Source organism: Carassius gibelio, chromosome A7 (assembly GCF_023724105.1).
Source record: "Carassius gibelio isolate Cgi1373 ecotype wild population from Czech Republic chromosome A7, carGib1.2-hapl.c, whole genome shotgun sequence".
Lineage (NCBI taxonomy): Eukaryota > Metazoa > Chordata > Actinopteri > Cypriniformes > Cyprinidae > Carassius > Carassius gibelio.
The window spans coordinates 37136577-37164290 of NC_068377.1; the positions used below are offsets into that span (position 1 = coordinate 37136577).

The following is a 27714-nucleotide window of genomic DNA, read 5'->3' on the forward strand; positions in this document are numbered from 1 at the left end:
ATGTTGTCCCCCCGTGTCCAGTAGATGTTGTCCCCCCGTGTCCAGTAGATGTTGCCCCGTGTCCAGTAGATGTTGTCCCCCCGTGTCCAGCTGTCGTCTCCCCGCGTCCCATAAGTCTTGCCCCGCGTCCCGTAAGTGTTGCCCCGCGTCCCTTGTCTGCTCCTGTCATGTCCCCTGTCAGTTGTCCCGAGACCCCGCCCCTCACCACCCAGACCTGCCCGTACCCCCCGTCGTCAGCCTTCGTCCTGTCCTCCTAAGATTCCTACCCCACCCGCCCTGGTCTGTCCCCCATGAACTTTGTGGTCCCGCCCCCTTCCCTTTTTGTTTTTTTTGATTTGTCACCCTAACCCTGCCGTTGTGTACTCATGTTTGCCTTTGTTGTTATTTGTCATGTCTTGTTGGTTTGTGTCTGTGTCCCAGTCTGTCATGTCAGTCATGTCCCGTGTTTGATGTTCCCTTGAGGAGCGTCTGGAAGCCGCTCCTTAAGGGAGGGGTTCTGTCATGATTCTGCCCTCGTGTCCTTGATTTTTCCTAGTCTTGAGGCAGGATCATGACAGACCCGTGTTTTGTGTACAAGCACATGGCCTTGCCTTTGGGCCATGTGCTTGTGTTGTCTCGTTCCCTTGCCCCGCTCCCCTTGTTAACCTAGTCGTGTCGTGATTGCTATCTGTGCCACCTGTCGTGTCTTAATTGTTCCCCTATTTAGCTTTCCTACACAGTAAAAAATGGGGTGTTAATATTTCAGAGTAAAGTTATTTTAACCCAGATAGAGTATTTTCAACATTTTGGGGAGTAAAACTGCTCTTTTAGTGGAGTTAAAAGTGAGTGTAAAAATCTGCAGAAACGCAGTGACAATTTCAACTCTACAGTAGTGATAAATACCCACCACTCTGCTGTGCTTGTCAAACGTGCTGCATTTCAGTGGAGGAAGATTGCGAAGGAGCAACGCTAGGCCACTGATATTGCTCGGTGAGTAACATCCTGTGTTGTCCACACCAAAACTGTATTTTTTAACTTTACATAATTTTAAAAGTGTGCTGATATTAGTTGAGGTCATATTACAAGTTATAGGAATCCGTATCGGTAACTGTGTTTCTTTATACATAAATTATGTTGCAATATTTTTATATATTGGTAATGTTAGCATGCTTCTGATAGTTAATGTTGGTCTTTTAAATGATAACTTAGATCACTGATTGCATGATGTGTTTGTTTAACATGGCTTAACAATTTTAAAGGGTTACTGTTCAAACTAAAATAGCTAATGTGCTAGCTAACTTTGGAACAGTTATTTGGTAGCTAATGGGATACCGTGCCTCTTAACTTTAACTAGCCTGTTAATTAGCTGCAGAAAATAGCCTAACGTTATATTCAACCAGCACAACTTTGTCTTCTTCAGCCGCCCTTTGTAATTGCAGTGTAACATCTAAGTAATGCATAGTGCATGAGAGAAATAAATAGGTAACTCTTAGTTGATCCAGCTCTAAATTATGATTTTGAATATATATTTTCTTTGCTAACAGGGGCAAAATGCTGTTGTGTGTTCAATTCGGGGAAGAGCAGAAATACGTCAAGCTGTCTGAGCTGACATTCGATGCTTTCTTGAAAGAAGGTGGGTACATTAGGTTAAAGCTATACTCTCTACATCACGGAGTGACACAATTAAACAGCTTTAACCTATTATGTTATGATATCTAGTTAGGTCAATAATCATATCTGTTGTGCTTTATATTTTCAGTTACATAAAATCGGCTGCAGATACCATGGTGACCAATGGTTTGAGGGTTCAAATGAGGGTTCAAAGTCTGTCTCAATGTAGCTTCAAAATCTCGATATGATCCCAGCAGAGAAATAAGGTTCTTATCTAGTTAAATGATCGGTCATTTTCAAAATAAAAATACCACAATTGTACGTTGTAGAATCTCAAGATGTGCCACATGTGCCGTCATGATGTCGTAAAGGTCCAATTGTGGTTAAAAATTATATTATTTTTATTTTGAAAACAGCCGATCGTTTCACTATATAAGACCCTTATTTCTCTGCAGGGATTGTCAGGTCTTTGAAGCTACATTAAGACATTTGACCCTTCATTTGAACCCTCAAACCATTGGTCACCATGGAAGTTCATTATATGGAGAAAAATCCTGTAATGTTTTCCTCAAAAAACGTATATTATTTTCGCCTGAAGAAAGAAAGACATGAACATCTTGGATGACATGGGGGTGAGTAACTTATCAGCAAAAACATTTTTCAAAGTGAACTAATTCTTTAACAGTTGTTTAAAATATATCTTCTATCACCTCAATCTTGTGATCTAATCTATTGTCAGAAGTTAGTCACCAAAACAATTCTGTTGAATGTGTTTTGTTGTAGGTTGAAACCAGTGTGCAGCAGCATCTAAACAACATCACCAAAAGCAATCAGCCCTACCTTCTCGCCCAGGGATCCATACAGAGCACCATTCACTCCTACTTTATTGTGTTTGACAAGCATGCACTTCCATGCAAGGCAACAGGTTCAGTTGGAGATTTTGTCGAACTCTTTAAAGCCCATTACGTCTGTGGTACGTCATACAGTCCTTCATTCGCTCCATATGACATACAAATGTTATATGGAAGGAATGACACATCTCTCCTTGTCGTGCCATATTGCTTTCTCAGGTAAACATTTTTATGTTATATATGTTTCTGTCAGAGATAAGGCAATGGGTTTGCAATGTAAATTCAGTGACATTGAAATACTTGATTTTTTTACAATAAATTGTGAGTTCTGTGATCTAGTGTTATTGTGCTTGTTTTTATTTCGATAGTAGTTGATAGTTCTGTAATTCAGTAACAATGCATCTTATAATTTATATATACTTTTTAAAACACTGTAGAGAAATGAAAAGTAAATATTACACATAAAGTGTCATTTTTAAAAAGAGTAAAATTAACTCTATACTGTGTAATTATATTACTCTTAACAGTGTGATTACACTACAGTGTTAAATACTTTTACACATTTCATTGTTATTTTTTACACAATATTGAGTAGAATTAACTCTAAAAATTTGACACTGACCAAAGAGTAAATTTTACACTGATTTCGAGTGGGACCAAATGTTATCTGAAACAGAGTCAAATTCAACTCTTTAGGAGTTAAATTAACACTTCTGTTTTTACTGTGTAGTGTGCTCTGTCTTACGTCGGTTCATTGTGTTCCTCATATGTGTTCCTACCTGTCAGCCTTGTGAAAGAGTATTCCCCTTTGAGATATTGTATCCTGTATATCCGTGAGTGTTATTTGCAGTTAGTGTTCTCCTGTTTTGAGTCTTTGTTTATCTTGTTTAATCAGTCCTATTTAGTATTTGTTGTATCTGCCCTAGTCCTGTTTTCCCCCTCGTGGGTTTTTGTTTTCCCCTTTTGTATTAATAAATCCTGTGTGTAACCCGATCCCTGTCTGCACTTGAGTTCCTCCCTACCAAACCCTGACACTATGCACTGCATATACTGAATATCCCCGTTCTGCACCACTGTATTCAGATACAGCACGTGTTCAGGGGTTTGGTGGAAAAACAAATCAAAATGTAACATTTTATAAAGAATATCCTGACCTTGACCGTTGGTCTCTGTGCACGAGTAAAAGTGTTCATGAGTCTCTGTCAGCACAGCAGTTCACTCCGACTCGACCAGGAAAACACACAAGCTATGAAAGAAAATAAAAAAACACTATATAGTGTCATACAAATACAGAGTAATTATTTCCTCTGAACAGCTGTTTCAGACTCTTCATTTTTTTTTGTCTTTCTTCACAGCTTTACCCAGATCTACTCTGACTGTGACTCCAGACACAGTATTCACTGGAGAGAGAGTGAATCTGACGTGTGTGATTGAGTCTAATCACAGTGACTGGAGATATGAGTGGAATAAAAACAGAACTAAAGTGTCTCAGCCCTACATTGTAAAAGAAAACACTCTCACTATTGAAGGATCTGAATCATCTGATGAGGGTCAGTACACGTGTAGAGGACGGAGAGGTGGAAGACCAAAATCATCACAATCAAGCTCTGCTGTTTCTCTCTCTGTGAAGGGTGAGTTTAATATCATTGTCCTCATAAATAAACCTATTTTACAATATTGAAAGTTTATGATACTCTTACATTATTTAAATTTTGAATACTATGAAATTGTTTAATGTGAATTAAAGAACATAAATGTTGACTGAATATATAAATCAGTGTTTCATTTAGTTGTTACCAATAATAGGAAACAATTTTTAATAATCAACACCAACTACAAGCAAACCAGATATTTAATTTAGTGCAGTATTTTTCTCATAATGATTGTGAGTTCATAACAGTGATCATGATACTGTGATGCTGTTTCTCTCAATATTTGCTCATAAGTGTATTAATAGATGGCGATCAGAAGCTGTAGTGAAGGTGAGATCAGATCAGATCAGTGTGTGTTCAGAGGAGAGACAGTCTCTCTCTTTACTTTTACTGTAGTCTCTGTCTCTATGATTACACACAGAGCTGGACATTCATGTTTCTGCTCAGAGACTCTGTGACTAGAGCTTTTCCAATATGACTAGCAACTCCCAACTTTTCTCTGGCCTCAGTTTATATTGGGAAATTACATATTATATGATTTAAGTTGAATATTGCATAGTAAAATCTAGTTAAATTAATTTCCAGGTCATTTTGCCTAAACAGATTTCCATTTTCCCCTAAGCTTATTAAATGCATCATATTTCATATTTCATATTATCATGCCTAGAAAAGCGTTATATAAATCTAATGAATTATTATTATTATTATTATTATTATTAGTAGTAGTAGTAGTAGTAGTAGTAGCATTAGTATTATTATATTTCATATTAAATTCTTACATTTTATTAATAATTAAGTTAATGTTATAAGACACTATATGGTTGTTAGCGATCAAATTAAATCGGTAACAAAACTGTTGTTTCCACTTTAGAAAGAAAGTGAAGCAGCTGATGTGACATTAAGATTCATTTACACAGACAGTTTAATGATGATGAAATTTATCAATTTCCACTTATGACTTATTACAGTGCATTATGTTGTATTCTCTGGATTTATCCTCAGAAAGAATATTAAAACATAAAAATAATGGGGAAAAAATATAAGCAGCCAAATTATCATGCCTAGAAAAGCGTTATATAAATCTAATGAATTATTATTATTATTATTATTATTATTATTATTATTAGTAGTAGTAGTAGTAGTAGTAGTAGTAGTAGTAGTAGTAGTAGCATTAGTATTATTATATTTCATATTAAATTCTTACATTTTATTAATAATTAAGTTAATGTTATAAGACACTATATGGTTGTTAGCGATCAAATTAAATCGGTAACAAAACTGTTGTTTCCACTTTAGAAAGAAAGTGAAGCAGCTGATGTGACATTAAGATTCATTTACACAGACAGTTTAATGATGATGAAATTTATCAATTTCCACTTATGACTTATTACAGTGCATTATGTTGTATTCTCTGGATTTATCCTCAGAAAGAATATTAAAACATAAAAATAATGGGGAAAAAATATAAGCAGCCAAATAATACATAATAGTGCATCTTCAAAACACAGGCGCTTCTCCAAAACACAGAGTACCTTTCATCAGCCGCTTCATTACAGAGAGACTTCCATAAATACAACAATATGTTGTGTCACAATATATCACAATACAAAGATTTAATAATAAGTAATGTAGAAGGGTTTTTATCATTTGTAGATGAAATGAAAGTGAAAGTTTAGACATATTTAATTTAGCATGAAATATTTTAATGGCACATCAAATGTGGTGAATCCAGAAGCTGGGCCGTGCACAAGGGGGTGGCCCGGTGCCTTGAGCCACTGCCCCTTTGCCCTCATCGGCTGAGATGCCCCTCTCATCAATCTGTTCCGGCTCCGCTAAAGAACCGCTGTTTCCACTATAATGCGCTCCATGTTTACCACCCGCTCCACAGCATCACTCACAATCTGTGTGCCCCTCTCTGGAGAGTGGAGACCACAGCCCCCAAAGATCGTAGATGCATTACAATCCACATTACAGTCAGTGGTTGATCCGCTGAATTAGTAATTTGGCCTCCCTCTGTTGTTTCTGATTAGTTTCCCAGGTGTGTCTCCTTAGTCCCTCATTTGTCTGTCTTTAAAACCCATGTCTTTTCAGTCTGTGTTTGTCAGGTCTACCAGTTACATACGTGTGTCTTCCTCCAGTTTTCCCTTTTGGATATACCAATAAAAAAAGCGTCTGCTAAATGAATAAATGTAAATGTAAATATACGCTGTGTTGGATTAATAAAGACTCTCTCTGTTGATTATTATCGACTCCATGTTCCTTCCGGCACAGTATCGTGACAATCTGTTGTTTCTTTTTTTCTTCTTTACTTGTGTTTTCTTTTTTTATTTTGTGGAAATTCTGTGCAGGAGATGTGTAATAGCGCCCTCTACTGTATAATGAAAACATGGATTCTAGGAGTATAGATCAAATATATTTAGACTTTTATAAGTATAAGTCAAGTATACTTGAATGTCATTTTAGGTATATTTCTGAAGAGTACATGAAGCCCATTTCTGAGAAGTACATAAAAAGTAAACTAAAAGCATATTTTTTTGCATCTATTTTTAGTTTAAAAGATAATATACAAAAAAGATAATAAAGTTTAAAATATCCACATTCTATTAGAATGTCTAATCAAATTATTGTATCCGATCAGATCTAATATAAATAGCACAAAATTTGCTGTTGTTGGCACAAAAATATTTATTAAAACCATATTAATAGTAGGCCTATAAATAGTTAAAAAATAATAATATAAATGTTCTAAATGAGTTTACTATTTATATTAAATATCTAATAGGGAGAGTGGGGTAAGATTAGACATTTTATGCTTATGTGGTCCTCAAGATAAGGGAAAATGATGCAGAAGTATGAAAGCATCTATCCTATCATATCCTTATGAAAGTTTTCCTATCATTTTAAATGATCAGAATGTATCTATGAAAAAGTGTTCTAAAAATATAACTTCTAATAAAAACAATGTTCCCATGGCTCAGTTTGCCCCGGGTTAGGGGTAAGCTGACCCGAGTCAAATCAGTGTGTAAGATGCACCATCTGGGTGTAAAATTACCATCTGACCGAATCTGATTCAAGCTCATGTGAAATAAATAATAAAAAAAAATAATTTAATAATTTCCTTTTACAAACAGCCATATTTCTTTTCATAAAGTGAACTTTAATTACATAGATCCAACCAAATTAAGTTTAAATTCCAATATTTCATTGTTAGCATTTCTGAAACAATATTGTATGTTGAACATCAAACTTGTAGACTTCCTAAAAACAGACTAAACAGAAAGTTTAGTTCGAATTCTTATCAGAGAATTATTTGGTACACTTGTACACTATCCCTATAAATACATACAAATAATACGTATAGCCTATATGATAAACTAAACTACTGATATCACATTAAAATACAAGTTTATAATTCAGAGATTTAACTTAAAGGAAAATGCCACAGTTTTTCCATATTTCACTATGTTCTTCCCTCAACTTAAATGAGTTGATACATACCTCTCCTGTCTCAGTGCGTCGACTTAATTGCTGTAGCGCGGTGACACTATGTTAGCGTTTAGCTTAGCACCATTCATTCCTTAGGATCCAAACACTGGCTCTGAAAAGACCGTCCTTGTGGATTTTTTGGAAAGCCAGCTACTGGTTAAAAAGAGTGCAGTACTATAGCTTCTGTTAAACTTTATTTTAAGCTGATCAACATGAGAGCATCAAGGATGGGTAAATGTCTTCTTCATTTGTACCCTGAACCTGGTATTCAATATCTGCTTCTCCAGCTCCATCATCTGTTTTCTCTTTATCCTTTTCTTGAAGCATCTCTCCTTATACCTCCCTTTTCATCTCTTCCTCTTCCTTTCTTCCTCATTGGCTGTAACCTCTCTTTCATTTTCCTCACTTGTCTCAACTGCTTTCCTTGAATCTCTTCAGTACTCTTTGTGCCTTATCTGAACTGTAACTCTCTATGAAAAACAAATTTCATTACATTATTTTTATTTTAAAGGGATGGTTTGCCCCAAAATGAACATTATTTATTCTGTGGAAAATACAATTTAAATACACAATAATTTTAGACATATAATGCTAAACATATCATTATATAATATTAGAATGCACACATCAAACAGAATTAAGGAGATGATGATAATATTACTGAACATTATTCATTTTAAAACACAGCTGAGAATCAATAAGTTAATCATGTTGAGTACATGTTTATTTTTGGTGATATTGTAAACTTTGTTTGTATTACATGTATGACAGTGCTAGCTATAATTAAATCAAAGATACAAATGTCTTGCACGTTAGAGTTTGACGTGGAAGTAGATTTAATTTCACTAAATGCATTTATCTGAACTAAAGACATGCTAAATTATGCTAGCGTCATTTAATGGCCTTGGATAAAAAAAATGAAATGTCATTGTCAGAAATGTGGCAGCAATCGAGAGATGCTTATATCATAATTAAGCATAACTCACATGCTTAGTTTACAACCAACCGCATTACAGTATGATGAATATCTTTACACGTTTAGACAAAAGGGGCAGGGGCTTGATCCTGGAATAATGAAGATTTCTGTGCCACCCCAGACTGGTTGCTGGCCCCTCCCAGGACACCCCTATAAAAACATCCTGGCTTGGGGACGCCCCTGTTACTCTGTCATGTTGTACTAAACATGTAGTAAGTTTGGTTTATTCTTGTGTTGAACACAAAAAGAAAATATTTGAACGAATGTGTGTAACCAAACAGTTGCTGGTCCCCACTGACTTTGATAGTAGAAAAAGTGAAACAATTGAAAATGTGGGCTTACGTTACAAAACTAAGTGACACCAGTGTCAGATGCAATATGTGCAGTAGTGTAATAGTGAACTAAGGAGGTAACACTAGTAATATAAAGAAACATTTGCTAACAAAACACAACATCTACCTCAAGCTATGCACTGTATTATATCTCACTGCTCCAGCTCTAACTGCAGCCCGCGAGACACATTCATATGAAATGTCAATTCAGAGGTAGAGTTACACTCACGAGACACTGCACTTATTTGCAGTCACAAGAGTACAGTATTTGCATGTGCTTTAAGGCCTTACCGGTTAAATGTTTTATTGGCGTGCTGTTTTAACATCTGCATATTCAAACGTGTCCCGAAGCATCCATACACTAAAAGGCCGGTTAAACAACACCTGATTAATTAGTTATCATCTGATTGTGATGATACTGTCAAAAACACACAAGGTTTACATACAAACACAGTTAATTATGTCTAAAGTGAAAGTAAACAGATGAGAGAAAAACAAATGCGTACAGCTCAAGGGACAGTAGTAAACATACTGCAGCTTGTCATTAAAGGGATAGTTCACCCAAAGATTTAAATTCTATCGTTTTCTCAGCAGTGGCGCCCCCAGAAAATTTTAATAGGGGTGGCCAGATGAGGCCACAGTAAATCATGGGGTGGCACATAAAAATAAAGAAATAAAAATAAAATAATTAAAAGTTCCACTTAATGTGTGTTATACATATGTACTTTTGTTTCTGGTTAATGTACAAGTTTTCACATAGACAAAGTTTTCTAAAAATGATGAACATTATATTTCAGGCTTTAAATCATTTTTAAGAAAATCGTCAAAAGTATTACATTTTATATAAATTTAAACAATTATCAATGAATTGTATTATTATAAATTTAATGATATAAATTAAGGGTTTGCAATATTGACAAAATTATATCTTATATCTTAATTGCAATATTATAAAATTATATCTCTGTGATTGTCTGGGATTTTATCTATAACGATAATTTGACAATATTTTGCTGAGTGTGTTATTGTGCTGGTATCTTATTTCTAATTTTGCTGACAGATGACTCCCGATTGTTTTTATTTTTAATTTTAAGCCATTTTTTCTAAAAGTTTGTGCCATCTTTTAGATCAAATACTTGCATTTGGGCTGTTACTAAGCAAATGCAATCAGTTTAAACAAAAAGATCTTTGCAATGCAGAGAAAACACAGAACGTTTTTATACAGTGTTTAATGCAGCTCTGTGGGACATGGAATAATTTAACCTGCAGTTACAAATGGATAAATAATGTTTTGATATTTTAAAACATAAAGCATTGAAAAATGATGTTTAAATTAATGAAAAAAATTAAATAAATGTGAAATTAATACCATTAAGTAGGTGTCAGCGACAGGGGCGCTGCACAAGATCCCGGGCCCTATGCATAGGCAGTCCTAATGGGCCCCCCATTATAACTATATGGAATTATATAAATCTATGAAAAAAATGTAAAATTCTGAGCCGAGAGTGAACCGCACGATTATCTTTGTTATTGTTTTATTAGGACTGCCTATGCATAGGACCCGGGATCTTGTGCAGCGCCCCTGATTGTGAGACATACATAGCCTACCTGTCTATCCAAAACGCGTAGGTGCTCTCAAGTGTTGAATCAGCTGCTTTTTGCCCTGTGCAGTCAACGACGGGACGGAGGAGTTCGAAGGGGAAGGGCAGCAACTCTGGTGGCGCCAATCTGCAATTTTCTTTTTGGTGGCCCCAGCCGGTGCTGAATTTTTTTTTTTATTATTATTCTTAAACTATTGTGAATTTACATTATGCATTTAAATTAAAAATACCCACTGCAAATCATCCTAGGGGTGGCCAGAGTTTATCAGTGGTGGCCGTGACCACCCTTGGGGACGCCCCTGTTACTCTGTCATGTTGTACTAAACATGTATTAAGTCTTGTGTTGAACACAAAAAGAAGATATTTTAAAGAATGTGTGTAACCAAATAGTTGCTGGTCCCACTGACTTTGATAGTAGAAAAAAAAAAAATGAAAGTCACTGGAGACCAACAACTGTTTAGTTTCCCACATTCTTCAAAATAACTTTTTATGTTCAACAGAAGAAGAAACTCATTCAGGTTTAAAACAACTTGAGAGTGAGTAAATGATGACACAGTTTTCATTTTTGGGTGAACTATTCCTTTAATGCAGCGGTTCTCAATCCCAGTCCTCGCGACCCCCTGCTCTGCAGATTTTGTGTGTCTTTTTGTTAACACATCTGACTCAGACAATCAGATAGTGAGAAGTGAGCTCCACACATGACCTGTGTTCCCATTGGCATGGTCCCTACACAGTCACACATAGCAAATTTGTTCTGTCCCAGATATTGGCCACACAATCACTTTTCCCTCGGCCCAAGTGCCGCAAAGAATGACGGCCATGAAGTGGCCCAGAACTGGATTAAAGACTCGAGCCATAACCAGCCCAAGTCTAAACTAGTTAATCACCCTTAACTGGCTCTGAACTGGGCCAAGTCAGGTTTTATTATCGGTACCAATTCTCAGCCTCAATTAAACCAGAATCCCCAAATCTGAGCCACACCTGAGCCTTATATAGACCAGATCTGGGCCAACCTGGATTTCACGCGTGCCAGATCTGGGCCAACACTATGCTGCTTTCTGGGAATACAGAATCCATTATTCTTTTTGTGACATGCTTTGGTAATGTACACACAAATGCCAATAAACCACATTAAACTGAATCGAAAATCTGACTTGAAACCCACAAATCATGTAACTGTGCAAATAAAAAACATACGGCATTTAAAATTTTATTTTTATAAACAACAAATCAACCAATAAAGAGTGAGTGTATAAAGTATACAGTCTATAAGAGAAACGTAACAGATAGACACATGTAACTTTATCATAATAATTTATTACAGATGTGTCAAAGAGCAGTACCACAGTAGTCCAAATGATGAAACATTGCAGTTGCAGTCCACTCTGGCAGAATATAATAGTAGCGTGAGGAGCAGGGCATAATTTAAGTTGTTAAACACTGAAAATACTATCCCGATCCACTCCCTCAAGGCGCGTGTTTCTTATTCAAAACATGCATCACCGGAAACACGGCATGTAGCAATCTATGACGAACTGGCGAGAGCCAATGAGCGTTTGATATCGCTGCCGTAAAACTTGTTGTAAAACTTCTTAACGGCACATTTTTAAATAGTTACTATAGCTACAGAGGAAGGAGATACATATCGCCAATGAATGCAGTTCGAATTTGGATCTGTTCCTCACACCAAGTATCACATGGATACAGGATTTAAATAAAAATGAAATACTTTCATGATCATTTTATTTAATGCTTGTTCATGACAGTATACTAATAAAAATTATGTGCCCATGGTACACCAAATAAATATTACGTGATAATGGTTAAATTCTCTCTCTCTCCCTCTCTCTCTCTCTCTCTCCCTCTCTCTCTCTCTCTCTTTCTCTCTCTCTCTCTCCCTCTCTCTCTCTCTCTTTCTCTCAATCTTCTTGGATTCTAGTGTTTGTACCAAGAATTAAGGAAATTATAATTAAGTGCAGTTTAATGCAGTTGACTGATTTACTGATTTGCTTAATTTTTTAATGATAATGTTTCATTCTGTTTTGACTTGCCATTTCAAAGACTACATTTTAACAATACTACACTTCATTAAAATGTATGTGATCATTTAACCGTTATCATGCAATTTTGTATGTATCTTTTTATCGTGGTCACATAATATGCTGCCCAGATCTTAGCCTGATTTGGGCCACATATCACTGGACTGATCTGGGCCACACTCCTCCCATCAACAAACGGCCCTCATGTTGTTTGCCGGATCCCAGCCATGCCGTCATTGCCACACATGGCCCAGCTCCGGCTGAAAGGGTACATGCCATTGCTGACAGGAGGTCAGCAGTGACAGCTTGAGACCACATTTGGGCCAAGTCCGTTTGATATTTGCGGTGGAAATCTGTTGAAGTTTACTTCACTACCGAACATTCATTTACTGATTTGCTCTGCGCAACGTCTTCACACATGGACAAGTGTGACATCACATACCTCTGTAAATAAATACAATTTAAATTCACATCTCGCACACTTCAATACACTTTGACTGGAACATATATACGCTCACTTCGAACTGCAATCATGGCGGAATATTCCTGTGATGTCCACTTTGCAGGGAATTTACGTTCGAATAGAAGAAACATCTGAAGAGCTTGAATACAGTTGCTAAAGTTCAGCAGTAATACAATAACTAGAAAAACTTTTCACTTCATATCTTTTTGCACCAAATAGAATAACAGTATCAATAAAATGTAAATGATACCCATCCCTGGTCACAACTGCATAAAACTGAAGTGACTTAAAACTCACATCCAGACTGACAGTGAACCTGCTGGAAGAACAGAACCAACTAAATGTGACGTCTGTCATGTGTGGGTGATTATTATAAAGCACAGGATGATATAAAGTCCAAGAAACAGTCTTTTAGTAAGTAAATCCAACATGAAGAGGAAAACTTAGGAGTAAGAATATACAAACACATCTAAAACAAGAACAGACAGAGAACTGGGGAAAACTAAGTGGTTAAATACTAGGAAGAGTGTAATGATGAAGAACAGAAACAGATGTTTGGAACTAATTAACAACCAAAACTATAACTCAAGTACCCATGAAAACAGGAACAGAACGCTGAAAACTACATTTGATCAGAGCAATAACCTTCACAGTCATATTGAGACTCGTTCACAGACTCACATCTTGAGTGTGTTGCTTTTCTTTCTTTCTTTCTTTTAAAAATTTTTTTTAATTATTTTTTTTGTGGAGGTTTTCATTTAATCTCATGTAAATTGTGATTTTAAAGATTTAACAGTGATATGAACGTATCCATCTTTAATACTTTCTGGGGGAACAACATGGTGTATCATATCGCATTTTTGATCAGCTGATGAACAGCCTGTTTGACCTTAAAGGGGGGGGGGGGGGGGGGTGAAATGCTCGTTTTCACTCAATATCCTGTTAATCTTTAGTACATATAGAGTAGTACTGCATCCTTCATAAATCCAAAAAGTCTTTAGTTTTATTATATTCATAAGAGAAAGATAGTCTGTACCGATTTTTCCCGGAAAAACACGACCGGCTGGAGGCGTGACGTGTGGGCGGAGCTAAAGAATCACGAGCGCCAGTAGGCTTTTGCGTTGAGAGCGTTTGGAAGCTGTGACATTACCGTGAGGAAAAACCCATCATCCAAAACAAACCATGGCTTACAGTCAGATTCAGCCGTTTATTTATGATCCAGAATCAGATCCAGAGGCTGAAACTGAACGAGAGCAGCAGCAGCAACGACTCGCTCCGAGCGGGGCTCGAACCCGGGTCTCCGGCATGGGAGGGGACGCACTAACAAGAAGGCAGAGATATTTGAAGCAGTTTTACTCACCGCCTGCGTTTCCAACACACGATCGTGACCCTTTTTCCTTGGGATTGCATCATCCTTAAGAAATAAACGATACGCAAATCCGTCGTCAAACCGGGGCTTGTTTGTAAAACAAGCATCTTCGAAATGCAGGGAACAAACACAAACACTTGCACAACTCCGTTGATGCTCTGTAAAAATAAACTCCATCCACTGGTCCCTTAATGCTGTTTTTTTTGGGGTAATCTGTGCAGGGTTGTCTTGCCCTGGCAACCAAAAACACACTTCTTTTGTGACATTTCGCGATGCTCTCGCTCTGATCAGTGAAGTCTGTTGTGCTCTCAGTGCTCTGCTATACGGGAGCGCGCGCTCTTCCGGCAGACGTGCCTCAGGACCCATATAAGGAAATCCCGCTCCATCTAACGTCACACAGAGCCATACTCGAAAAAACTTTCCGAAACTTGTGACAAACCGGAAGGAGTATTTTGGGAACAGAAATACTCCTTCAAACGTACAACTTAATTTTTGAAACTTTGTCCATGTTTAGCATGGGAATCCAACTCTTTAACAGTGTAAAAAAAAACTCAGTATTCATGAAATAGCATTCCCCCCCCCCCCCCCCCCCCCCTTTAAAAGCGGTTTTCTATAAATTGCCTACTCTCTATTTTTTGTCTCTTGATCCTGTTTTTACTTTTGGCATTTTGAAGCAGCACTTACAACCCGGTTATGATCCACTAGTGCAAAATGTGTAAAACTTGCGATGCATCCCATGGTCTTAAGATTTTGTTCAGGAGTGTACAATAGTTCAACCAAAATAAAAGTTTCGCACAGGGGTGTCAAACTCCAGAGCACTGCAGAGTTTAGATCCAACCCTAATTAAACACACCTGATCCGACTAATCAAGTCTTTTAGGATTATTTGAACATTACATGGTACTAAACTCTGCAGGGCTCTGACCCTCCAGGAACTGAGCTTGACAAACCTGGTTTAGACAGATTTAATTTTGCATGAAATATGGTAATAGCACATCAAATATGATGAACCCAGAAGATCAAACATTCAAGTTTATTTCTTTATTAATTATAATCCATGATTAATACATTACTTAATAATAATCAGTAATTAAAACATTTTAAATGTATGTAGTGAGAGACAGAGTGAAATCACAAGGGTCTAATATAATTCAGTATTTTTAAGCAGAATTATGAATATTTGTGCTCTGGAGTCTTATTCAAGTCCATTCCTGATGTAACACCACAGTTAGATACCATTGTGAGCCAGACACATTAAACATACAAATAACTGCAGAAAGAAATTATGAGATTCCTGAGATCCTTCACGACTCCTCAGAGCTTCCTCAACAAAAACTGAAATAAGAAAACTGATGACAGTACAATAATACAGAACCATTATTATGAAATATGACATAAAATAATAAATTGTCGTTTTATAACGCATTTACAAAGTATTTTTCCCTGAAAGAGCAGTTTGAGTCACTTCATATTTTTGTCTTTCTTCACAGCTTTACCCAGATCTACTCTGACTGTGACTCCAGACAATACAGTATTCACTGGAGAGAGAGTGATTCTGACGTGTGAGATTGAGTCTGATCACAGAGACTGGAGATATGAGTGGAATAATGGCAGTGTAAAGTTACAGTCGTCTGATCGTTACACTGTAAACACAGACACTCTCACTATCAGAGCAGTAACTACATCTGATGAGGGTCAGTACACGTGTAGAGGACAGAGAGATGAAAGACCAAACTCATCACAATCAAGCTCTGTTTCTCTCTCAGTGACGGGTGAGTTAAATATCATTGTCCTCATAAACTCTCTCTAATATGATCACATGTCCAACTGAGAGACTGTGGTTTTGTTAAAAACTCTTACTGTTTACCAAATTCATATAAACTCTATTCTGTCTTTTTCTTCATGTGAAACTAATCACATCATACATCGAGTGACTCAAACTGTCACATGACATCATTACATTGCACTTTTTACACTCTTAAATTATGTAAATGTTGAACAGTCTGTAATTGTATGATCTGTGAATACAACAGAACATAATGGATATGAATATCAATGTTTTATGAAAGTATTTACAGATATTTTTGATGTAATTAATATCAACTGCAAGCAAACCAAATATCAAATTTAATACACACTGTAAGACATTTCAAGGGGTTGACACTGTTGACAATAAGTTACTGTAATTAAGATTTACAGTAAACACATATGAAAACAATATAAAATACACAAACCTCTTAAAATCATAGTAAAGTTCTTCTCTTGTCATGAATGATCAGTCTCAGTGTGACTGACAGAAGCTCATGTGTTTCTTGATACTTCAGTGTAATTGCCTTTAAAACGCACACAAAATAGATAAATATTAAATGCCATAAATAAATAAAAACTATAACAAAATAAGGCTAAAAGTAGAAAGGTGGCCAGAAAACTTTTGTTAAACCTATAACATATTTTATTTTCTCTTGCCAACGTTCATTAACACCTAAACACAAATAAATATAAAATAAGTGTTGCTTGTTAAAAATCATTTTAATTTGGTAATTCAATAAGCTGACAAATTATTTTGTTAATTTAAACAACAAAGTTTATGTTACCGTTGTGTTTAGATTAAATGTTACAAACTGGTAAAAACACACACAGATCTACAATCATATGTTCACCTGCTTGCTGGTGTTTCTTATTCTCTCGTGAGGATCATCGACTCACAGCGCAGATGTTCTCCAGATCTCTTTCACTCATGAGTTTAATTCCCGGACAAAACCCACTGTGCGATGTGACAAAAGACAACACTGAACCCATCATAATCAGTGATAATAACTATAACAGATGCTGGACAGTAAACTGATGCCGGTATATTTCTAGTACATCAAGCACTCGCTCTGTTTCTGTTCAGACACACTGTAAGACAAACACCGACAATCCAAAGATAAGAAATGAAGAAAATTAAAACTTTCAATGGAGTGGTGCCAAAGAGGCAATTACAGCAAATACAGTAGCATACAGCAATTAACACACACACACACTATTTAATTTTCTTATAGGTTAATAACAGTGATCATGATACATTTCTTCAATATCTCCTCATATGTGTATTAATACAGAGAGACCAGAAGCTTTGATGCATTGATTCGTGAATCAGTTTAAATGATTCGTTCAGTTCCCTGCAGTGCGCGCTGAGTCGTCTGAAGCGGTTCACTCAGAGTTGTAACAGAAAGTTTAAGAACAGAAAGAGCGTTGAAAACGTGGCTTTGGGTGTGCACTGAATTGAAAGCAAATCTGCAAAGGCTATTGTTTGCTAGCGATGAAGATCTTTATTAGATGAACACCGTATGTGCTGTCTACAGTTTGACAGAAATAACTTAGGCTACATTCGATTACAGCAGGCCTTTACATGTAATATATAAATAGCTGTCACAGAGTATGAAATAAATACCATCCAAACAGGCGTTATCTCTGTTCCAGGAGGAATGCATTTGCATAGACACAATATATTTAATTATATACTTATTTCCACAATATTTATGCTTGCAGAAATATACAATTGTTTACATTTTGCAGAACATACAGAAGAAGATCCGTCAATGTGCATTTGATTCGTTATGTTCAGATGTTCAGTAACTTAGCCATCGTGTGAGGAGTTTACACTCTTTTCCGTGGCAGATGTATATACATTTATTATACATAATATACTTTAAAATATAATTTAATTCAGTGATGCAAATCAGAATTTTCATCAGCTTTTACTCCAGTTTTCAGAGACATATGATCCTCCAGAAACCTTTCTAATATATTGATTATTTATTACCAGTTTATTTAGGATTAGTTGATGAATAGAAAGCTAAAAAGAACATCACTGATAGAAAATCAACATATTGAAATGATTTCTGAAGGATTATGTGACACTGGAGACTGGAGTAAAGGCTGATAAAAAATAAATAAATAATATAAAACATGACGTCATTAAAGTGAAACTGACGCCATATTGGAAATCCCTAGTGTGCATAACATTCTGTTGAATTAATAGGAAATTGTATGATTTTAATGAGAAAACATCACATAACAAGTCAGCGTTTATAAATCTGAAGTATTTCTGTACATTACTACAGTGCAAACACACTAGGCATGTAAACGGTTATTTTTTTAAATGTCGGGAATTTCCCCTTCTTATTAAAAAGCTACATTAATTACAGTAGTGAATATCATGAACATGATAAACATCAGACAGACATAACCTCAACACATATAACAAATGACAACTTGCTCATCCTGAAAACTGAATTTATTCAGAGAAATAACTGACTATATACAGTACGGATTTAAAGATATCTTTATTTCCAAGATAGTAAGTTAAGCTTTTCATTTATAGAACAATATTAACAACATTATTGTATTATTCATTGAACTATTTTCAAATTCATTTCTGATACTAATACGTTCATGTTTAATAATCCCTGAATAATTATGTTCATAAAGAAATGAGCTATATTTTGTGTTGGATCATTAACTGTCTCATCAGTGCACAGCAGACACACACACCTTAATGATTTGAATATATCGCTTATACTGCCCCAAAAGACCGTAACCACTGCAGATAACATCTGAAGTAAACATTAATTTATATACACATAAAAACGAATCCCATTTGACTGATCAGCTTCAAATCAAGATATTTTAGGACAGCGGTTTGAATGTGACTCAATGGTGCTCTCTGCTGGTAGTGATTAGTAAAATGGCGGATCGAACACTTCCGGTGGCTTTACTGTCTGTTGAACGCGATCAGCGATCCAGTCATATATAGATTAGTGGATAAACCTCAATTTAATCTATGTGTAAGGAATAATTGACGAAGGGCTGCTGAATTATTAATTTTCTAATAATTCAACAGCCCAGAATCAATTATTATTCAATTATTGTCTTTTTTTTTTTACTTAAATTAGGATTATCTCATCCAACGCAACTTTTGCTAGTTCCAAAACATCATTTTGAAGCTGGGAATGGAGGCTTGAGCCATTGATATCATTATAATGCAGTTATTAAGAGAGAGAGAGAGAGAGAGAGAGAGAGAGAGAGAGAGAGAGAGAGAGAGAGAGAGAGAGAGAGCTTGTGTGAATTAGGCTACCTCTTTGGTACCTGGTCTAGTAGGACATGTCATGTGTAGCCTTTGTATTCAGGCACGCAGATGGCACTAGGGACGGGGGGAGGGGGGTAGTGGGGGGGGACATGACCCCCCCAGATTCACAGTAACCAGATCCGTCCCCCTCACTTTCTCAATGAAAGGTTCTATTGGTAAACAGAGGATTAATCTGAGTTTCCTATGTACAGTAGTCTAAGTAGAAGCGACCCGAACCACCGCTCCTTAAATGTGTACTAAACGACTTTTGAAACCACACTTTTGACCGCAGTGTCTGACCGAGTCCCAAAACACACTTGTAGCCAATCAGCGGTAAGGGGGCGTGTCTTGTCCTGATAGCGAGAAGAGAGAGCGCTCAATTTGAGTGTACAGGACGCATATTACATTACATTTAGTAGATGCCTTTTTTCAAAATTAGCATATTAGCAGATCGACTACAGATTGAGAGAGATGGCAGATAAAAAAGAGGGTTTACAATGAGGCAAGAGGCAGGACCCACGTAAATATTGTGGCAGCTTTCCAGCGGTGGAGAGAAACTCAAGGATTGGGAAGGGCTCGAATCGGACGCTGGTTTCTTTTTGATAGATGAGTAACGCTGATTTTGCGTTGTTTCACACAACTTTTTGTTTGAATATGCTTGTGTGTCATCTTCGCTTGTTGCGCACGTACGTGTGGGGTCAGGTGAAGATTTCACAATAGGGGCGAGGCACTATGGCGGAGAGAGCTCAATGTCCTGCAACTTCACAAAACGCGTTCAAATAGAAAAAGCACCAGCAAGGTAAGAAAACATCTTCATCAGTTTGACAGCACATGTGCTGCAAATACTCACAACACAAGCAAATACAGAAACGCTCTGCAAATACTCAACACAAGATTACCCCAACAAAAACAAAATTTAAACAAGGTTTTTTTTTATTTTTGAGTATTGATTACCATTTGTATAACCATAGTTGTACAAATACCATGGTTAAACTATGGTTAGAGTAGTAAATCCATGGTTAATTTAATTACAGTAACAATTTTTTTTGTTTGCTTTTTTTATATAATAACTGTATTTATTAATTCATTTCAATAGTAAAACCATAGGCTATGTTTAGTTTTTGTAAGGTAAGTTGTGTAAGTTAGCCAGCTTACATAACCTTTCACAGTTAAAGTAATTGTGTATTTAGTCAGCTTATTTAGACTAATAATATCCATAAAAAAAAAAAAGCTAAGGAATCTATGACCAGGATTGTTAAAATAAAGATATTTTCAGAGCAAACATTGATAAATAATGTCCCAGCCATGTTTGTCACTTTACGGTTCCCTTAAATATAAAATTTATTTGTTTGTATTCTGAGTATTTGCAGTACGTGTTGTCAAACTTATGAAGATGTTTTCATAATTTGCAGGGATTTGTCATTTGCAGCATGTTTAGCTCTCTCTCCACCGTAGCGGGTCCTGTTGGGGTATGGGTGTATTTGTTTTGGTGCTAAAGATTCGGGTCAGGGCAGAAACAGACTGAAGCACAATAATCTAACCATTACTTTGTACCCACCTTCTCACTGTCAGGGTTTGGCAAGGAGGAACTCAAGTGCAGACAGAAATCCGGTTACACAGAGGGTTTATTAACAAAAAGGGGAAAAACAAAACCCACGAGGGGGAAAACAACAGTTAGGGCAGAAACTAAACAACTTAACAGGACAGGATCGACATGATAAACAAATTCTTAAAGACTAACTACAAAAAACCCTCATGGTTATACAAAGACTTCAAGGATTCAGGAACATATAGAGACACTCACGATCTGGTAAACAATCACATCTAGGAACAATCACAAATGTGGAACAATGAACCGACGAAAGAGAGCACACTAGGAGATCTAAATAGGGGAACTCATTAAGACACGACAGGTGGCACAGATAGGACAATCACGACAAGACTAGGATAACAAGGGGGGCAAGGGAACGAGACAACACAAGCACATGGCCCAAAGACAAGGCCATGCGCTTGTACACAAAACACGGGTCTGTCATGATCCTGCCTCCAGACTAGGAAAAAATCAAGGACACGAGGGCAGAATCATGACACTCACTACATGCTGTTCTGTCGTCAAACACACGATGATGGTGCTGCCACTGACGTTTATGTTCTCTCTGTGTGTGTGTGTGTGTGCTATGACACCTGACCCCGGGGTCCTACGAGGAGCTGGTAACTGCCTCAATTGTGCCTGTAGCGGTAACCATAGTGATCTTATACAGGTGCATTTCAAAAAATTTGGATGTCATGGAAAAGTTCTTTATTTTTGTAATTTAATTTAAAAAAAGCAAACTTTCTTATATTCTAGATTCATTGCACACAGACTGAAATATTTCAAGAGTTTTTTGTTTTAATTCTGATGGTGATTTCCAGCTAAGAACAATTAAAAGTAGGACACTTTGAAAGGAAAATTTAAATTGAAATCCAAAGTAGGTTTAATTATGCACTCAATACTCAAATATAACCTGGGGTTCAGTGTGGCGTGTTTCTGGCCGTCATATCTAAATATGAAAACAATTTAAAATACATTAATGAGAATGACCGACGTTAAATGACAGATGTTACTTCTCTTCCTCTTCACAATAGCCCATAGATCCTCTCTGAGGTTCAGGTCAGGTGAGCTGGCTGGCCAATCAAGCGCAGTAGTATCATGGTCAGCAAACCATTTGGAAGTGTTTTTTTCACTGTGGGCAGGTGCTAACGTCCTGCTGGAAGAGGAAATCAGCTTCTCCATAAAGCTTGTCAGCAGATGGAAGATGGAAGTGCTCCCAAAACCTCCTGGTAGATGGCTGCATTGACTTTGGACTTGATAAAACACAATGGAGCAACACCAGCAGACGTCACGGCACCCAAATCATCTCTGACTTCAGAAACTTAACACTGGACTTTGGATTCTGTGCCTCTACAGTCTTCCTCCAGACTCCAGACCTTGATTTCCAAACGAAATGCTGAATTTACTTTCATCTGAAAAGAGGACTGTGGACCACTGAGTAACAGTCCAGTTCTTCTTCTTCTTCCCCCAGGTGAAATGCTTCTGACATTATTCTCTGGTTCAGGAGTGGCTTGGTTCTAGGATTGTGACGGCTGTAGCTCTTTTCCTGAAGATGTCTGAGTGTGGTGACTCTTGATGCACTGACTCCAGCTTCAGTCCACTCCTTGTGAAACTCTCCCAAGTTCTTGAATGGGCACCTTTTCCTACCACACTTTTTCCTTTCAGTCAATTTTCTAGGAATATAGTGAATCAAGCTCAAAATAGAATATTACAATTTTTGAGATACTGATTTTTTTATTTTCTTAAGCTGTAAGTCGTAACCATCAGAATTAAAACAAAAAAACTGAAATATTTCAGTTTGAGTACAATGAATCTAGAATATAAGAAAGTTTGCTTTTTTGATTTAAGTTACAAATAATAATATTTTTTATTTTTTTGATGCAATTATACAATCGTCTATGACTGTGCTGGTGATTTTTCTGGACAGAAAAAAATTTGACTGCTGGACAGCTTGGTCCCCCCCAGTTAAAAAATCCTATCTGCGCCCCTGTTTGTGTTGCTACACTGTATAGGCTAACTGATAAAATCATCAGGGCAGCGCTGACAACACCTTTATTTGCAAACTGCATGACCGTTATTATAGTTACTATAAGTGATCTGAAACTGTAATGCGGTCAAGAGAACTGCCTGGAACTACGTTCGCTGTGCTTTCCCCAGAAAATAATAGCACCCCTCAGAACGTTCATCAGCCAATCAGATTCAAGCATTCAACGGCCCCGTAGTATAATTAAGATTAATCCTTAATGGTGTAACCTACCTCAATCAGAAGTGTTCTCGTACAGCACGTGTCACACTATATTGTTTTTTTCTTCTTATTTTTACTTATTGAGATAACTCATGGAATATTTGCCATGCTTAAGTGGAAGATTGTAGAAATACAAATACCAATAAAATGAATGTCATGATATTCTCACATTAAGCACTAGATAACAGGTCAGGATCAGTCATTGTCACATTCATCATTTCCACTCCGTAATAGTATATAATATAGCATTTAAAAAAACACTTCTTTGTCAAAGTTCATCATTGTTTTATATTCAGTACTAATTAGCAAGAGCCAACTCTACTTCATCTACTTGAATCACTCAAATGTCCTTTTCTGAAAAAAAAAAGCTATTTTTTGCGAAAGGTGGCTTGTTTGTATTCTTGTACATAATCTCAGTTCCTCTCAAATGTAAATCAAACGCTCATTCACAAACATATCGTGACTTCTTTATTTTTATGAGCAATAGAGATACTACTCAGAAATGAACTGATATTAGTGTTAATCACTTTGCTCTCTTATACTGTAGACAACAACATTAAATGTTGATTGACGTTATAGAGTAGGCTTAGCAATTTCTTTTAATTCATTTGGATATTGTTGTCCTTATATAAAATGCACGTTTTTTTAATATATTTTTTTGTCTTTTCTGTTCTGCGCCCAGAGAGTTTTCTTCTATATTTGTTGGACTCTATGTCTGCCCCAGAATGAGAGCCATGGTCTTTTCCATCGCGTATGTTTATCTGTGGCAAAAATACAAACAGCGTCACTGCCGGAGCTGCTGCTTCTTCTTCTTCTTCTTCTTCTTCTTCTTCTTCTTCTTCTTCTTCTTCTTCTTCTTCTAGTGTTTTATGGCGGATTGGCAAACCAGCAAAATAAATATGTGCATTACCGCCACCTACTGATCTGGAGTGTGCATAGATTTGGAAGAAAGAAACAAACCAAAATAATAATAATAATAATAATAATAATAATAATAATAATAATAATAATAATAATAATAATGATAACTAAATGATTCTACCTATTGTTCCTGTGTTCTCAGGTATTTAAACAATATTTCATGCACTCTTGATTGCCTTGACCCATTTCCTAACAAAACATTTAAAGAAATATTAATCATCTCCCAGCCATCCTTGAATTAAAAGAAAACTCTCGTTTTCATATGCAGAACATTAAAAAAGAATATGCTTCACTGTTTCTATCTCTCCACATTGGTCACACTTTCCTGATTCATGCTTACCTATCTTATAAAAGACTATAGTTCAATGATGTCCAGTTCTCAGTCTTAAAAAGATGACATCTTTCTTCCTTTTTCAATATATTTTCTTCTCCTTTCCAGCACTCTCTTGAATCTGGAAAATATGTCTTCCTTTAGACCCACTATTCCATAACTTTTGTTATTTCTTACTTCAATTGATATCAATCTCTTGAATTCAGCTTCACTTAACGTTAACTTAATTACTGTTTGTGGATGATTTAATGCTTTCTTTGCTAGCAAGTCTACTTCCTCATTTCCATCCACACCCACACGTTTCCTTGATCCTGAACTGCCTGATTCTGAACAAACTAGAGGCCATTCTTGTAAAGAAGCGACCGGAGAAGATCTAAATGCACAACAGCAAATCCACAAAGCTTGGTTTATTACTTCTATCTTTTGAAGGAAGGTTTTGTTCACAGAACTGTAAACTACACTACAATAATCTATATTTGACCTAATCACAGCACAGTCAATTATTTTCAGTGACTGACAGCTTACCCCCTTCTCAGCTCCTGACAAACACCTTAAGACTTTTGTTCCTTTTGTGCATTTTTCTATCAATTTCTGAATATGAATTAAAAAAAATAATTTAGAGTCGATTCAAATACCCAAAAATCTTACTTCATAAACTTGTTTCAGCTGATAATAATACATTTTCACTGCCGGAGCTGAGAGGAGAGCGATCACATGAGCTCTATCATCTTCTTTCCTATTGGCTGTCGCTCCCAAAAGTTGCTCTTCATTTGCATAAAGTTGAAGGATTCTCCACTTTGTCCCATCTCTGGACTCACCCCATCCCGTCACCAACGGTCACTGTCGCTCATGTCTCCAGAAATCACCAGCTCCTCATTGAAGTGAAGGGGAACATGTCTCTGTCGTTGCGTGTCTCTTGTAATGTGAACGGAGCTTAATGAAGTGTGAGCGCTGAGCTACGGCTGATAGAGTTCTCAGTGTATTATACATTTTGAACTCATTACAAATGCTAAAAACATTTAAATAAAAATGTTTCATTACATTATTCTTAACAGCAAAGCTTTTGATTATTTATAACATTTTATTAAATTATTTCAGCCTCTATGCACTGCATATACTGAATATCCCCGTTCTGCACCACTGTATTCAGATACAGCACGTGTTCAGGGGTTTGGTGGAAAAACTAATCAAAATGTAACATTTTATAAAGAATATCCTGACCTTGACCGTTGGTCTCCGTGCACGAGTAAAAGTGTTCATGAGTCTCTGTCAGCACAGCAGTTCACTCCGACTCGACCAAGAAAACACACAAGCTATGAAAGAAAAGAAAAAAAAAAAAAACACTATATAGTGTCATACAAATACAGAGTAATTCTTTTCTCTGAACTGCTTTTTCAGACTCTATATGTTTTTATGTCTTTCTTCACAGCTTTACCCAGATCTACTCTGACTGTGACTCCAGACAATACAGTATTCACTGGAGAGAGAGTGATTCTGACGTGTGTGTTTGAGTCTGATCACAGAGACTGGACATATGATTGGTATAAAGGCAGTGTAAAGTTACCGTCGTCTGATCGTTACACTGTAAACACAGACACTCTCACTATCAGAGCAGTAACTACATCTGATGAGGGTCAGTACACGTGTAGAGGACAGAGAGATAAAAGACCAAACTCATCACAATCAAGCTCTGCTGTTTCTCTCTCAGTGACGGGTGAGTTTCATATCATTGTTCTCATAAAGAAACATATTTGACAATATTGAAAGTTTATGTAAATGTCGTACACTGTAATATGTGAATTAAAGAACAGAAATGTTGACTGAATATACAAATCAGTATATGATTGGAAAAATTGAAAACATTTTTAATAATCAACACCAACTACAAGCAAACCAGATATTTAATTTAATGCAGTATTTTCCTCATAATGATTGTGAGTTCATAACAGTGATCATGATACTGTGATGCTGTTTCTCTCAATATTTGCTCATAAGTGTATTAATAGATGGAGATCAGAAGCTGTAGTGAAGGTGAGATCAGATCAGATCAGTGTGTGTTCAGAGGAGAGACAGTCTCTCTCTTTACTTTTACTGTAGTCTCTGTCTCTATGATTACACACAGAGCTGGACATTCATGTTTCTGCTCAGAGACTCTGTGACTAAATTTAAATTAAATTAAATGTAATTTAAATTAAATTAAAATGTAAATCAAATTGTATATTTAATTAAAATATTAAATTTATTCAACCTTATTTAATGTATGCATCATATTTCATATTACATAAACTTAATTATTAATAAAATGTAAGAATTAGAGAAGACACTATATGACTGTTTCCAATCAAATTAAATCAATATCAACTAAACTGATGTTTCCACTGCAGAAAGAAACAGTGGCAGTATATCATCTGTAGATCAATGAAAGTGAAAGTTTAGACAGATTTAATTTGACCTGAAATATGATTATGGCACATCAAATATGATGAATCCAGAAGATCACACATTGTTTATTAATTTTAATTAATTTAAATAAAGTTCATTTAATTCAGTAATTAAAACTATTTAAATGTATGTAGTGAGTGAAATCATATGTGCCTAATATAATTCAGTATTTTTAAGCAGAATGATGAATATCTCTGTTCTGGTGTCTCTATTGCTCTCTGTATGAGGATCTTATTCAAGTCCATTCCTGATCTAACTCTACATTCAGATGTTTGTCTGAGCGTGTGACTGTTAGATCAGATCTCCATCCAGTCACTTTATCAGATCCTGAGACATCCATCTTGTCCTGTCTGATCCCAAAACCAGTTCACAAAACCACATTCAGTCGTGAAGCTAGAACTGTATTAAAGAAAATCAACATGTGATGTTAAAAAACTTGACATGGACACATTCTCTGACTTGAAACAAACAATCATGTTAAACAACAACTGAAAGAACTTCAAGAACAAGAAAAATAAGTGAAATACTAAATAATAAAACATAATAAATGATTATTTGATTAAATGTAACAATTCAATTATCAATGATTATGATTACACATTAATAATAACGAATAAAATAATAACAGATATATAACGGATGCTCTCCTGAAAAAACACACACACATGATGTTATGAACCTTATTTGTCTGTGAATGTGTGAGACGTCTGGTTCAT

At 36.2% G+C, this 27714-nt stretch overlaps 1 protein-coding gene and 1 long non-coding RNA gene across 2 annotated transcripts in view; both read left to right on the plus strand.

Annotated features, from left to right (window-relative positions):
* Positions 1-682: 682 nt before the first annotated feature.
* Positions 683-1996, plus strand: LOC128017452 (uncharacterized). Its single transcript, XR_008184456.1, has 3 exons — positions 683-969; positions 1524-1612; positions 1739-1996. It is a non-coding gene; the product is annotated as an uncharacterized LOC128017452 (long non-coding RNA).
* A 120-nt stretch (positions 1997-2116) lies between these two features.
* The window catches only part of LOC128017541 (basement membrane-specific heparan sulfate proteoglycan core protein), a 1082135-nt gene continuing 1056537 nt past the window's right edge, over positions 2117-27714 (plus strand). Inside the window, exons 1-3 of the mRNA XM_052602945.1 lie at positions 2117-2146; positions 2374-2563; positions 3836-4072. Of these exons, the coding sequence (XP_052458905.1) occupies positions 2117-2146; positions 2374-2563; positions 3836-4072 (457 nt within the window). The remainder of the gene's footprint in view (positions 2147-2373; positions 2564-3835; positions 4073-27714) is intronic.